The sequence below is a fragment of the Neophocaena asiaeorientalis genome, unplaced genomic scaffold (genome assembly GCF_003031525.2).
Source record: "Neophocaena asiaeorientalis asiaeorientalis breed wild unplaced genomic scaffold, Neophocaena_asiaeorientalis_V1.1 scaffold423, whole genome shotgun sequence".
NCBI lineage: Eukaryota > Metazoa > Chordata > Mammalia > Artiodactyla > Phocoenidae > Neophocaena > Neophocaena asiaeorientalis.
In genome coordinates, this window is record NW_020174133.1 from 1,197,308 (window position 1) to 1,212,181 (window position 14,874).

Consider the following 14,874-nt stretch of genomic DNA (forward strand, 5'->3'; position numbering starts at 1 on the left):
TGAAGGCAGCCAGGGGCCAGATGGAACCCTGAGGCCCCAGAGCCGGTCATTCAGTCCTGCCCCACTGGGTCCTTGGCGAGGCTGCCAGACAGGTTGTGGCTTTGCCAAACTTCTGGGGGGCGGCCTGGCTGGAGGCCCATGCCCCCTCCTGACCACACCTCCAAACGGGAACCCACGGCCTCGGTGTGGCCTCGGGCTACGTGCCAGAAACGGGCTGTCAGGCATGCAGCCTGCGGCGGCTGCAGTCCCACACCCAGCTGTGGAGTCAGGGATAGCCCAAAGCCCGGCACCACCTCTGCCCCCCTCCCTGCTCTGTACCCCTACCCAGCACAGACTCCAGCCCCTCACCCGAGCAGATGGGCAGGAGCCCTAGGGGCCCTCGCAAACACCTCCTGTCCATTTTTAGCCCTGGCCCCGTCTCTGGGTTGCCCATTTGGCGCTGTCTGTCTCCACCCTCCCCAGGGAGTCGGCTGCTCTTCATCCTGCCTGGGGAGAGGATAATTTGAGCCTGAGGTTGGACCGTGAGTGTGTATGGGGGTGCAGATGAAGGAAGGCCTTGCCGGGGAAGGGCCTGGGAAGACAGCTGGGCTTCTGGAGGGAGGCCTAGAGCTGAGGGCTCAGAAAGAAGGAAGGTTGGAGAGGACTCTGCAGCCTGGGCTGGAGAGGGAAGGGGCCAAAGGTCAGGGGACAGGAGGGAAGCCCTGAGGGTCAGAGCGGCCCTGTCAGCTTGACTTGGCCACCCTACCAGGGCATGCAAAGCCTCGGCTTCAGGCGGCACCCTCTGCCCAGTTGGTCCCTGCCCCCAAGGTCGGCAGAGCCTTGTCTGTATGGGGTGAAGGGGTCTCCAGTCTGAGGGCCTCTTCTGGCCGCTGCTCCGTCCTTCCTCCCAGCAACTGGCATCCCTTCCATTTGCAAGCAGTGTTCAGCTGACAAGGTCCTTCACAGCCTTTTTCTCAAGGGACCCTGCCCAAGGCCCCGTGAGGTAAGCTGGGCAAGTGCGGCTGGCACTGTCTTACTGGCCACATGCCTCAAGTCTGGAGCGGTCAACCGACTGGCCCGGGGACCTCCTGTGAGTCAGTGGTAGATCCAAGACCCCCTGAATCCTGCACACCGCGTGGCTCTTCCCTCCTGCCTTCGCCCGCCCCAACACACCCATCCTCCCCTAAAACCTGGGCAAGGGACCAGGACAGTGTCCCCAGAAAAGGCCACAGGATCCCAAGAGACAGCCCCTTGCCAGATCACAGCCAGGAAATCTCTGTGGCCCAATCCCAGATCCAGCTGTTCTGCACTGCCCGCCCCTCTCCCCAGCCCTGAGGCCAGAAGTGGGGGGAAGGCCCGGCTGGTTCACTTCCTTTCACATTGTCTTCCAGACAATGGGCAAAGTTCCCCTGAGTCAGACCTGGGACTCACCACTCCAGAGACCCAAATTAGGGCAACGGGGTGGGGGCGGGCCTTGGGGAAGGAAGCTGTCAGTGGGGCCCGGTGACCAGAGAAACCCTCCACAGACTAGGGAGGTGCGGGATGAGGGAAGCAAAGACGTCCTGGGTCCAGACGGCCCCACCGCCCCACGCTGGACACCGGCCCCAACACTTAGGCAAAGCGAGGGCTCAAGTTACAGCGCACTTGTCAACAAGCGCCTGTTCCATGCCCGGCACCACTGCCTGGCGGGAGGGGACGTGAAGCCAAGGCTACACACAGGCCACTCAGTGCCGTCTCCAGCGGAGACAGACGCTTAGCCAGGCAGCTCTACAAGCACCCTGCCCGATAAGACCCCGGAGGTGGGAGGTCTGTACAAAGTGCGAGATTATACTGCGGGGAGTGGGGGAAGGCTCTCAGGACGACACCAGAGGAGGCCCCAGTGAGCTACCCCTCCCACGTCCCTCCCTGTCCACCCACCTTGCTCATCCAGGACTTGCGTTTGCACATGGCCTTCCTCCTCTTCACAGCCTCCCACAGCCGCCGCTGGCCTGCGGGGAGGAAGGGGAACCCGTGCTGTTAAGGCGCTCACACCCCCAAGAGGCTGCTGCCCATCGCAGGCTTCCTCGGTCACCCTGGGGGGAGTCCACCACTAGACACTGCCCAGCACGATGACACCAAGGAAACAAGCCATCCCCACCAACCAGGGGCTGCCATTAACCAGATGGTCACTGCATTCCACTTCTAGGCAATCCTTCTCGAACCGGATGGAGGTATTTAACCACCAAAATTGAACAGTAGTGCTCTTATGCCAACTCTCAAGAAAAAAAAAAATAAATCAAGGTAACGGACAGAATTTCCCCAATTTTGAGTTCTTCTCCCATAAAATTTTATTATGTTACTGGCATCAGATATCAACTCTCTAGGCTAAAAGCAGCGTAAGTCAGTGTCTAAATTAGCACATCATTACTTATTTAGCTATTTCAGGCTGAATGCACTCAAAAGTTTCTAATGTTCTACAAGGAACACTGTGACTTCTAGAAGCTATAGTCACTACTTTCAGGATAAACACATAGAAAAAAAAAAAAGAGTTCAACTTATAGAACAGATCTTTGTAGGAGAGACAGAGAAAGGGAGAGATGGGTAGAAAAGCAGCAAACCATCATCTGAAGGATTTTATCTTCCCTTCTCCACAGACCTCTGGACACTAACCCCCCTGGTGTTCAGAACAGACTCAATTCTACATTTATAAAAGAGGAGAAGATGGAAGAAATACACCCTAGAAATGTCTGCACAAACAAAACAGAGTGCGTAGTTAATCCTGAGTAGCCAGAAATTTAAGTAAGATTCCTCAAACTCCAATTCACCTTCACAACCGCAAACTGTCCTCATGCACTCACTGTGTACAGCATCTACTGATGCCCCTCTGCCCCACCGCGGGGGCTCTTGGACAGGCAGTGAGAGTTCTCAGCTCTGCCACCCCACGGAATAAAGGGGGGAGGGCTCTTCCATGCGGTTGCCGATCCTGAGGACAGAGGAGGTAAATGGTCAGTGGGGCGACGACAGGCAAGGCCAATGCCCCCACCTACCAGGCCGGCCCATGCCAATCTTCTCCAGGTCCTCATTCTTGACATACTCAAAGTGGGACAGGCGGGTAACGTTGAGGTCGTCGCGGAGCCGCAGGAAATACTGCTGCAGCTGCACCTCGGACAGCAGCTCCAGCAGCCAGCCTGTGCCCTCCTCCGGCTGCATGCTGCCGCTCCCCAGCCTCTGCGGGGAGAGAAGAATGGCTCAGGGACCGTGGGATGCAGGCAGGTAACAGGCGACCCCGCCTCTGCCTTGGGCTCACCCACATCCTACTATGTGCTGTGGGGAAGAACTCACACCACCTTCTTGCTCCCCTAAACAGCTGTACAGAAGAGCCTGTAGCCACCTGTCCTCCTCCTATGGCAACAAGGGTAGAATCAGGGCAGTTGGGACACAGCCCAGGCCCTGGAGTTAGGGTCTTACTCCCCAAATCTGCCATCCATGGCCGAGTGACCTGAGATCAAACTCTGTTCTCCGGTTCCCCACTGGCTCTTAAACGCTCCTGTTGTCACAAGGCCTTTGAGAATCTGATGAAAACTATCGAGTGTATCTCCAGGAAAATATATGTATCCTTATTCATAACGTTTTAATTACAAAACTTTTGGGGGTGCAGTGCCCCTTGAGACCCATCCATGAGCTCCCCAGACCTGATGGACCCCACAGCGACTAGATGAGCTCTAGCTACTGTCCTCTCAATGCCTGACATCACATGAGCCTCCCCCCAGGTCCAAAGACCCCTCCACAGGCCACCACACAAACACCTCCAGGACCACAGGAGGGTCAGAGGGAAGGAGGGGCAGAGGCTGGGGCGGGCTTTCAGACTGCTGTCAACGGCTGTCACAACAGACTCTGGCCCACTGTGGTCAAAGCTTTCAACATTTTCCAGAAATACCAGAAATCTGAATCGACGTGTAAAATCTCGCTATTAAAATTTTTTTTTGAAAAGGTACTATACGCACATGTAAGATATTCAAAAGGCACACGAGAGCCGTAAAGTCTCATCCCTCTCTTGCCGCACAGCCACCTCAGCCCCATCCCCAAAGTCGGCTGCCATTCATGACTTTTACGCGTTCTTCCAGACTTGTTTTTTCCCCACACAAATACTCACCCATTACCCACACCATTCTGTTCCTTGTTTACACTTGACATTAGATCTTTCTCCTGACTTTTGAACTATGTCAACTAATTCAAGTTTGAAATACACACACGCAAGCACATGTGTATGCTGTGCTGGTCAAACAAAATTACATGCAGGCCTCAATCAGCCAAGGGGCCACCAGACCTGTTACACCCTCTGGGGCCCAGAGAAAGAAGCCAGTGGCACCCTCAAAACTAAGCAGCCCGACACTAAACCCATCCTTGTCCGAGTAAGACCCATCAGAGCTGAGGGCTTGGCCAGCCCCTGACCCGTGTTCAATCACCACTGGAGAAGACAGGGATGAGGGAAAAGGCCAGCTGCCCCAAGACCCCCTCCTCCCGACTTGGAGGTGGCCTTGTCCCCCAGCGCTCATCACAGGTCACACTAAGAGAGCAGGTGCTCACAGTCTGGGACCAGCATGAGCCTTCTGCTCTCACAGTTCCCAGCGGTGCTGCCAACCCAGTGCCAGGAGCTCAGACTCTCCCAGGCAGCCCAGGGCAGTACAAAGAGCCACCACTGGGAAAGAGAAGCCCTCAGTTCAAACCCTGGCTCCTCTACCAAAGTGGCTGGTCCAGAAGGGGGTTTCCAAACTTTAAGCCCTAACCCTTCACCCAGATGGTTCTCATGAGGGCCATACAGCCCCCTAGGGGGCATTTTTGGCTGTCACAGTGTTGGGGGACCATTAGTGGCACTGAGTGGGTGGCTGGGGGACTCACACACTGTCCCAAATCCCATACAACTTAATTCATGCAGGTGAGAAATTTGTCTATAATCATCTGATTATAAATCAAACCCCATTTTACATATGAACAAGAAAGCATTTTTATAGTGTTAATACAGACTGAATTTTCCTGGAATGGAGCTACTGTGTAAACTGAGGGAAAACTGGCCTTTTGCTTTGTTTGGAACTTAACAGAAGTTGTCCACCATTCAGAAAAATATCACTGAAGGCAGCCCACCCTACTATTTCAAAACTCTCCTCTCAGTCAGCACTTGTGTAGATGTTGCCGTGCTGGTTCTACCTGAGGTCTTAGCATCTGACTGCTTGGTGATGTCAGATTGTACTGACATATTAGAATACACAAAATGCTACAATCGATTTCCTTTTGGTTCTCCTTTATATTACAGGAGGCATTAAGTTGACTGACCACACACACACAGAGTAAACAGGTTGTATTTCTCTTAATTTTAGTTAAGAAAAATAAAAACTCTAACACTTCAACTACAGTTAACTACATGCTGGGCACAGTTCTGAGCACTTAGCTGTATTAACTCACTTATCCACAGCAAAGCCATCTGTTACAAACAAGGAGGTGTGGACTTAAGAGGGCAGGGCACCACTGCTTTCCAGAAGAAAGCCCCAAAGGTGCCCTGTGAAAATCACTAACCTAGGCCCCGTCTCTCTGTGGCGTGACCAGGAGAGGCCAGCCAGCACTTCCGCCATCACTATTCCATCCCTGGAGCAAAATGATCCCACCCCCTACACAGCTCAGCCCAAGAAGAGGCTGGCCACCAGGGCAAGTGGTCTGAAGATCCCCACTGCTTCCTCCCCAGTCTCCGAATCCCAGGGCTCCAGGCCACTCATTCCTACCCTCCTGGGGGTAGGAGGCAGCCACTCCTGAGAACAGGTCCAAGCCCTGCCCTGTGTGGTCCGGGCTGGGAGAGACCCAGAGGCCACTCCCCTGAAGAAGCTGCTTAGAAAGCACAGTCTGCCCTGTTCCTTTACCCATGAAACACCAGCTAACAAATCTCCCTGCTCGGCTGGGTCCTCCTCTCCCTGCTCCCCAACCCCAGGAACAGGGCTGCTCTGCGTGGGGCGGGTGTGTGTGGGGGGAAGACTAGAGAGAACACTGGGATCTGGGTGAGAAGAAAGCAGCCAGGGTCCCTGTCCGGTCTCCACCACCCCACCCAGGGTGACCCTGGACATGTCCCCTCCCTCCCCTCCCTCCCTCTCTAGCCCATGTCTTTGTCGGTGAAAGCACAGGGCACTGCTGCGGCTGCCCCCAGCACAGCCCCGTCCACACACCTGTGTCTGACACGTGTGGCTCTCATGGCCGGCACGCACACTTCCCACACACGCTCTCCTGACACACTCGCCACCAAGAATGCAGCCGCTGGAGCAGGGAGGCCCTGAACCCCTGTCAAGCAGCCCGGTCCTGCTCTCTGGCCCTCAGCGCAGGGCTGCCTCTCAGTCTGTCCAGCTCCCACCCGCAACCCCCCACTCACTGTGTAGAGTCTCCGCCGGAGTCTGGCAAGAAGAGGGAAGGAGAGCTCTAAGCCAGGGAACCGACGAGCTGCTGGCATCTCCACGGAGCTGGACCCCCTGACCAGGTCACCGGGGCTCTGGCCCGAGGGAGGTGGGGTGGGCAGTGGTCTCAGCTCCTGAATTTCAGGTTCTGCCCAGAAGTGAAGTTGGCCAGAGGTCTGCCCCAGAGACCCCCCAAATCCCACACCAGGGGTGGGAAATGGAGCAGAAGAATAGGGTGGTCCCCTTTTCTCTGCTCTACAGCTGTTTCCACAGCTGGCTACCCTGGCAGGAGAGAGTTAGTTCTTCTCTCAGTTGACTGCAGCCTGGGTCCTCAGTCGTGTGTCTCTGTCTTCTCTCCAGCGCAGTGGTCACGGCTCCAGCCCTACTCCCTGGCACCCTCCCCCCTCCCTCCCCAGCTGAGCAGCTCTGACACTGGCTGAAAAAGGACCTTTCTGAATCACTGCCAAGAGGGCGGCGGGAATGGGGGTACTCTTCCTCCCAGCCACCCGCGCTGCCCCCACCTCCTCCCCGCACACAAGGCCCCTGTCTCTGGCTTCCACCCCAGCCCCCAGAGCTGCAGACAACCCCTGGGATTTTAGGGTGGGGGCTAGGTCAATCAGGCAGCAATATACAAAGAGGCCCCCGTAGCGCCTGTCTGGGGCTGTGAGGGCTTAGTGCACAGCCTGAGCTGGGGGCTTGGACACCAGAGAGTCGTTCCTGGACCTTGCAGGCAGACCCTTCGGAGACCCTCCCCCATCTCCCAGTCCCAGCCTTGGCTGGGCGTCTCCTGGCTCAGGCCCTAATGTGGCCCTGTTACCCTGGTGCCCGACGGAAATAGGAGTCCGGCAGCCTGCCAGAGCGGGGCAGTCCAGCCAAGAGCCGGGGTGGGGGGAAGAATCTCCCAGTCCAGCTGGCCAAGATCCAAAGCCCCCTCAAAACACACAAATATGCCCCTAAACCCTGCGATGCCCCCAGCCAAAGCTAGAGGATTCCGGGCCACAGGAGGTCTCCTGAATAGCACCTACACACACAGACAACAGCCCCACCCAGAGGGAACTGCAGTCACCCCATGAAGCCCCCGTGGAACCTACACATTCCTAGAGCTGACAAGTGATCCCTCTGGCCCTCCTCAAGGGCGCCAGCTGCTCTTACACCCCCCTCGCTACAGCCCCCAGACACACCTGACAGCTGCAGGAAGTCCTCTCAGGCTCCCTCAGCACCCCCCTCCCAGCCATGCCCAGGGAGCCCCTGTTTCTTGCACACTGCTCTCTTGTCCCTATCCAGCTGGCCACCAGCTCTGGGAGTCCCAGCTGGCTGGTGGAGTAGGCAGCTGGGGTTGAGTTTTGGGGAGTCAGCATCCCAGGCTCTTTCCAGGGCCTCTCTCTTAGTGCTTGACCTCCCTGGCAGGGAGGTGCCTGCAGGGACAGTCGTTTCCAGATCTGACTCAGGGAGTGGGGAAATGGGACACCCCCAGCAATCAGTCCTCTTTCCCATCCCCCTGTCATGTCATCCACCACCACCCAAAGCTTGTGAGGCCAGCCAGGTGCAGCCTCCCTTCGGTGCCAGTGAATCACCAGTCTGAGAATGGAATCAGAGCTAATGGACAAGATGAGGTCGGGTCAAGGTCACACTGGAGCTGACCTTCCCGCAAACGCTGGCTCACAATGCCCACAGCACAGAGAAGCCTATTGCTTATTTCCCACAAAGCACCATTCTGAAGGAGATCCAGGGACCTGACTTCAAGGGACAGTTTAAGCAGGATTATTCCCTCTACCGCAAGTTGGAGGACTGCTGGATTTGAATGGCCAGACTGAAAATTATAGCCACCCCCTGAAAGATGTGCCCCAAATCCACAAGAACCCCATGCCTGCCTGTTCCTTTGTACATCAGGTAAGAACAAGCCTCAGTAGCTTGCTCAGCAATCCAGCTGTGGGAGGCTGTGGAGAAAAGCAAAGCATGGTCAGGGGTCAGAGGTCAGGCCAGCTCCTGGACCTCTTCTCCCAGCCCCAGAAAACAGCCACCTTTCTGCACCGCCACCCCCACCCCGCTTCGTCCTGTCAGTGACTGCCCTCTACTGGTCAAGAGAGAAAGTGCTTGATCTCCAAGGGGAAGGGAAGCCGACCCATAAATACCATGGTCATGTTTTCCAAAGCAAACAGGGACATTTGGCTTAATACGCAGATTCATAAAGCCAATAAGAGGGAATGTCCAGGGCACAGGGACTCAGTGTCCATAAAGGACTAAACCCACATCCTGGCAGTGCTTTCGGGGCTCCCCTGCAGCGATGAAGCAAGCCCAAAGGGCAGCTTAATTGGGTTCCAAGGACTCAGAGATACTGAAGCAGATGTCAGCAACAGGAATTCACCACCACTGACTCGCCCCGCCCCACCCCACACACAAACACATCACCCTTCTTTACCCAGCATCCCAGCCCCCAGGATCTGTCCTGGGGCCAGGATCACAGATACCCCTCACTCCTGAAAGGCTCCCCTCAGCTCACCAGCAGACGATGCGGTCTAGGGCCTGGCTACCTGGCTATCCCCCAGGTTTCCCCTATTACCTGCTGTCCCTCCTCGGCCCCAGTGAGGCGCAGATATGCAAATCTCTCACCCTTGGAACCCAAACTCCGGGCTTTAGGGCCCGGGAGGGGAGCAGAGCCCTCCCGCAGTCCCCGCCCCTCCAGCGCACCGGCAGCGTCACTGCCCTGCGTCCTGAGGGGCCGGGCCTCGAGCATCCTCAACAAGGAGGGCAGGGACCGCTAAAGCACCTCAGCCAAGGGAAGGCCCAGTCCTCGGGCCCGCACGCACCCCACAGCCCCGTATCTGCCACCTGCAGCCAGAGCGAGGGAGCAGAGCCTGGTGGTAGCGGTCTCTCCCGCTGGGCCTGCGGCTGCCCCTCCCCCAATCCCGTGCACAGGCTCCATTCCAAGGAGCCGCCTCTCCGCAGCGCAGGCTGCCCCCCAGAGAGCCAGGTGCGGGGCTGCAACTTCACTGACCACGGAGCCACAGCTCCCCGCGGCCCCTGGCCGCCTCCAGGACCCCAGAGATCCACAGCCACCGATCAGGTCCTGGGGACTCAAGGGCCCCCATACTCCATGACAAGGGGGGGGGGGTCCGTCCAAGAAGCTCACAGAAGAGAAGTCCCCATCCTAACTCGACCTGAGACCCCTCCCTCTAGACCCCTCTCCTTCCACCAGCCCAGCTTCCACCTAGCTCCAAGCATGCGCCCACCTGCCAGGCTCCCTGGTGCGCTGCCATTCCGCACTCCACTCAGGCCCGGGGAACCTGCCCAGCCCACTCCTCTCCGCAGTGGAAGCCACGCCCCCCGCGTCCGCACTGGGAGGGAGACCTCAGCCCTCCGCAGCCCACGCCTCTTCTCACCAGCCTGGACTTCTCCCCGCCTGCACCTCCACCCGCCCCGCCCCCAAGACTGCTCGGCCGGGCAGAGCACTGTGGCTGACCTCTCTGGGCTCAGAAGAGTGCGAGTACCCACACTCCCTCCCGCAGGAGCTGCTCCAACACGTGTCCACGCAGGGCTGTCACCCAGTGCCAGGATGAGGACATTGCTAGTGGAGGAAGTCCCACGGCAGAGGCCCCAAGGTGCCACACGCACACCCTCTCATTCCAATGGCATCTGAAGCATCCACTGACTCCTCAGTACCGGGTATTTAGGGATGAGCTCAGGGCACCCTCACACCTTGGGGGTTTGGGACAGAGGAGGAGGGAAATGCTGAGACACCTCTACTCCCCACTCCCCTCCCCCCCCACACACACTCCACCTCAAGACTGAGGAAGGAGACCCCGGGTGGGCACTAGGTGAGTTCCCATAAGGCTCACTCTTCAAAAGCTCCTTCTCCAGCTGAAGCGCGTTGGCATAGGGGATGACCCTGCCAAGCAGGGTGTGTATTCTAGGCAGAAGCTCCTCTGCATCTTACTGCAGCTATGGCAGAAACTGGTTTTGGGAGTAGCTGCAGGAACACTCAGGAGGCCTTCGAGAAAGAGAGGCTGAAAATGCCAGGCCCCCAGATCCCTCCTTCTCCTGGTTGGATAAAGAGTCTGATCTAAACCATTCCCCCATCCTGCTTTCTCCCCACCTCCTCCCTCCACAAGGCCCCTGCCTCCGAAAGCCATCCTATTACAAGATACCCACAAGATCCAAACTGCCTCTAGAATTTGGGGAATCCACCCCACGTGTATACCCTCTGGTCTACAACTTGCGCCCTTATCTCTAAAGGGAGCCGGTAGTGGCCCAGGAACCAGCCTGCCTCTGCCATCCACTCCCCTCCCCCAGGCTCTCCAACAGCATCAGTCAAGTTACAAATCCACACTGAGGAGCAGACGTGACATGTAATTTCCGGCCAAGAAGATTTTTCCAAAACAATCTACCGTATTCTCAGGAATATATGCCAGGCCAGCTCTCTGGTATCTCTGCCCTCCCTCTTCTCCAGGCCCTGGAGGGAAAACAACATATTGGGAAGGAGAAGGAGGGGGGCTTATGGCTCCTCTCCCAACCAGAGGATTATCTTGCCTACACACGCCAGCCCCACCAAGCCCAGTCAACCTCAACTCACCCCTCTGTGTGCAGCGCCCAAGCTTCTGGACCAAGGCCAGGCTGGTTCCCCTTGGGACTTCATCCCAGAGGGAACTGTACCAGGTAACCCCACACCTTCAGGTCATCCCAGGTCTGAAATCACACTGGTCTGGGGAGGAGGCTGGCCACAGGCCAAGGGACAGAAGGGGGTGATTCAGACACATACCATGGCTGTCCACACCCTCTCCATCTCCAGGCCACAGTGGCCCACTCCCTTCCAGGGGAGCTTGGCAGCTGAGGCCCTGAGGACAGTCAAGCCTGAGGCATATTTGCCAGCAGTGCTGAGCCCACAGGCCCTGAGTCTAACCCTGAGGGCTCTTCACCCTTCTCCTTAACTGTGGATATTTCCTAAGACTTTGGAACTCACCCTTCCTTCTCTTCCCTCCCTGGGAGTCACCTCCTCTCCTCCCAGGGCTCCAATTAGCACCATGTGCTGTCTGTCTCCATTCCTGAGCTCTAGAAGCTCTACACCCATGCTTCTAGACATTTACAGCCAGCTCCACCAGGAGGATGCAAAGGTACCCTAAATTCTACATGTCCAAATTGAGCTCATCAACCCCCGCCTTAAACCTAGCTTATGTGTGCTCTTATACCCTGACTGAAAACATCACAAGCCAACACCAGCCACCTAGGCTAGACACCTCACCCCTGGGCAAATGCCTTAACCTCTAAGCCTCAATTTCCTTATCTGCAAATGGGAATAAATAGTACGTCCTTCAGAAAGTGCAAACTCAATGAGATCATGAATGGCACACTTAGCACAGCATCTGGCACGTAGTTGCCTATTCTTATACTGTCATCTGAACATGGATCCGAAGTTCCTCTCCTGCTTACATCCTCTGTAATTCCTCACTGAGCCAAATACAAGGCCCTTCAGGATCCATCCCTTGCCTATCTGTCCACCTCCAACTCTTATCATTTCCTTCAAACGTCTCCATATTCCAACCAAGTCAGATACTTGCCCTTCCCTAGACACAACATCTTCTTTAATTTTAATGTCTTTGAGTTATTCTTTGTGATACTCTTTTCTCTTCATGATGAACTCCTACACATTTGGGTCCCTCAAGACCCAAATAAAACGTCATCTCCTTTGTAAATTCCCATTTCCTATCCCCAAACGGTTCTTTTTGCCATTGCTTCCCATGTTATTTTGTTAAAGTATGTGTGAAAACAAGAGTGGCATAAACACATAATACTACACGTGGAAAATAGCCAAAAGGATGAAAAAAATTTTAATTATCTATCATGCTCTGATCCTTAAAGGGTGCTATTTCTGTAGCACTCTGTATTAATACATAATTCTATTGAGGGAGCCCTATGTACGTACCTCTTGTGGTTTGTACATTGTAACCATCTGTTTATATCTGTCACCTTGCAAGAAGAATCTGGCAAGGCACCTGGTCAAAAGAGTTTGCTGAAAGGGACTTCAAGCCTTTGTGACAGACACTGGGGAAAGGAGGCCTGTCTCTTTTCCAGTGAGCTGGTACCACCTTATGTCCAGTGAATACCAGGAATAAGCCTGGCTGCCCTTGTTGGCCCTGGCTTTGCTTCCCCCCATTATTTCGAATCCAGAAAAGCAAGCACCTTCATGCGAAGAAGGGCAGCCAATCTCGTTACAGCTACTCCTGTCCCAGAACCACTAAGCTACTTTGCTCCCACAAAGCTATTTCAGCCCTGGGGACAACACAGCAGTCCCTCAAGGCAGAGGAAGAGCTTTGACTGAAGGCTGCCTTCTCATCAGACTGCAGAGGGAGAGCTGGGGATACCACAGGGTCGATCGATGGGCAGGAGGTCTTGTTTGTCAGGCATCCCAGCCTCGCAGAGAGAGAGGAGGGAGACAGGGGGGTCAGAGGGTGGGAAGGCAGGGCACAGAAGCAGGGGCAGACACACCAGATACAGGGACCCTCCTACGCCTCATCTCCTTTGACTCCAACAGAGAAGGAGGTGTAACTTTCAGAGAGGAAAGGAAAGAACCTGACTAAACACCACAACCACAGGCCCTCACTGAACCCAGTACCTCCCCACATCTACCAACTTGGTCTTGAAAGTTTTTTTTTTTTGTGGGGGGGGTACACAGTCCTCTCACTGTTGCAGCCTCTCCCGTTGTGGAGCACAGGATCCGGACGCGCAGGCTCAGCGGCCATGGCTCATGGGCCCAGCCGCTCCGCGGCATGTGGGATCTTCCCGGACCGGGGCACGAACCCATGTCCCCCGCATCGGCAGGCGGACTCTCAACCACTGCCCCACCAGGGAAGCCCTTGAAAGTATTTTTTAGCTGTTTCATACTCCACCAGCGAAGACCAGTGTGCCAACCCTGACACCCAGAGACAGGACACTGAGAGCCCTAATACATTCCTGGAGCACCCCTCCCCCGCACATAAACACCACTCGAGTGTGACAGTGGGTAAATTCCTGCAGTTGCCTGGGTCTCTTGCACACACGCACCCCACACGCCCGAGTGACAGGGCTGGGATGCAGGGTACTGCAGAGAGCTGCCTCTCACCATCCTCTGGCCCAAACATCCTCCCGGCACCAAGGCCCAGCAGCCGAGGCTCCCGGGAAGAGACGAAGGATGTAGTCTGGCTCCCAGCAGCCAGCCACTCCCAGGGCTCTTCCAGGGCTGGGCAGAGGCCGCCCAGCTGGTCACCCTGCCTACCAGCTCAGGCCTCACCCCACTCCCCCAACCCCTCAGCAAGAGCCTAGAGCTGAAGGGGCCTATTGTTGGGCCCTGGAGGTGGGGTGGGCCCAGAGCCGTGAATTGGAGAGCATTTACTCTGTGAGAGGGACTGCTCATCCCCTTGGGACAGAGCCCACACCAGAACCCCAGGAGCTAGGAACATCCAGCTCAGGGTGGGCTGCTGGGCCAGGGAGAGAAAGGGTACGAACCTGGAAGTGAGAGAGATGTCAGGGACTGCAAGATATTCAAGATACCTTAAATCCCACCCATTTTAGAGATAAAGAAACTGAGACCCTGAAAAGGAAGGGACATGCCTGGTCTGAGGCACCTAAGAAGCTGTCATAGGGAATGGATCCCTAGGAGCTGCAGAGCAGTTCAGAGCAATGGTGATTCCTCTCTGGCCATAGAGGGGCAGCCCTGCCAAGGTCAGGGACTAATAAAGGTCAGGGGCCTGAGCGGAGAACCTGCCTCAGGAGGAGACACAACATCCAGGGGACAGGCAGAGACAGGAAGAACCTAGAGTTCTCACATCCAGCAGAAGCCCTTGGCTCCCAGGACCTAGAGCTGCTGAATGAGGGCCCAGGCCAAACCTCTCACCCCACCCACCTCTTAGTCACTCACCACATACTGACTGTGTGCTCACCCTGTGCTAGGTTTGGGGGACGATGAAGGAGGAGAAGTCACGATTCAGATCCTCAGAAAGACACTGTGTGCAAGTTCTTTACTAAAAGTTTTATCTTTCATTGCCTGATTAACCTGCCCCCCACTACCCTACATTATCCGCATTTTACAGATGAGGAAACTGAGGCTCTGAAGAGGTGACCAGGGTCACCTGTTACTGGAGAGTAACAGGTGAACCAGAATTCAGTCCATATACAACTGGACACGAAACTGCTTGGTTCAAGGATTTGAGCTTATGGAGGGCAGAGCTGGAGTCTTATTTGTTAAATATATACTAGATACTGAATGAATTCATGGATTCTGCGAGGAAGTTTAAGGAGGGAATAGAGGCTCCAGGAAAAGACAGATTGCACAAATGCACATGATTTCACTCCTTCCCAAAACCCCACCAAAGCCAAAATGATCAAAAGAGAAATTTTCTGAATGGCAAAAGTCCCTAAGGACTGGAAGAATAGTAGAAGAGAAAACCACAACATAGCTTTGGAAGCTGGAAAGCAGATGGCCAGTGACTCTGGAGAGCAGACCTGAGAAAATCCC

The 14,874-nt window shown here is 55.6% G+C and overlaps 1 protein-coding gene across 14 annotated transcripts in view; it reads right to left on the reverse strand.

The window, feature by feature from the left end:
* The window catches only part of TNK2 (tyrosine kinase non receptor 2), a 37,783-nt gene that overhangs the window by 16,351 nt on the left and 6,558 nt on the right, over window positions 1-14,874 (reverse strand). For 9 of the 14 annotated variants that reach the window (XM_024754726.1, XM_024754723.1, XM_024754736.1 and 6 more), the window contains exons 1-3: window positions 6,368-6,763; window positions 3,006-3,186; window positions 1,897-1,967 (exon numbers count right to left, since the gene is read on the reverse strand). In XM_024754726.1, the coding sequence (XP_024610494.1) occupies window positions 1,897-1,967; window positions 3,006-3,186; window positions 6,368-6,445 (330 nt within the window). In that variant the 5' untranslated portion in view covers window positions 6,446-6,763. Of the gene's footprint in view, window positions 1-1,896; window positions 1,968-2,783; window positions 2,942-3,005; window positions 3,191-6,367; window positions 6,764-14,874 lie in introns of those variants that run through there. The other 5 variants (XM_024754735.1, XM_024754734.1, XM_024754733.1 and 2 more) reach the window with 3 other exon arrangements.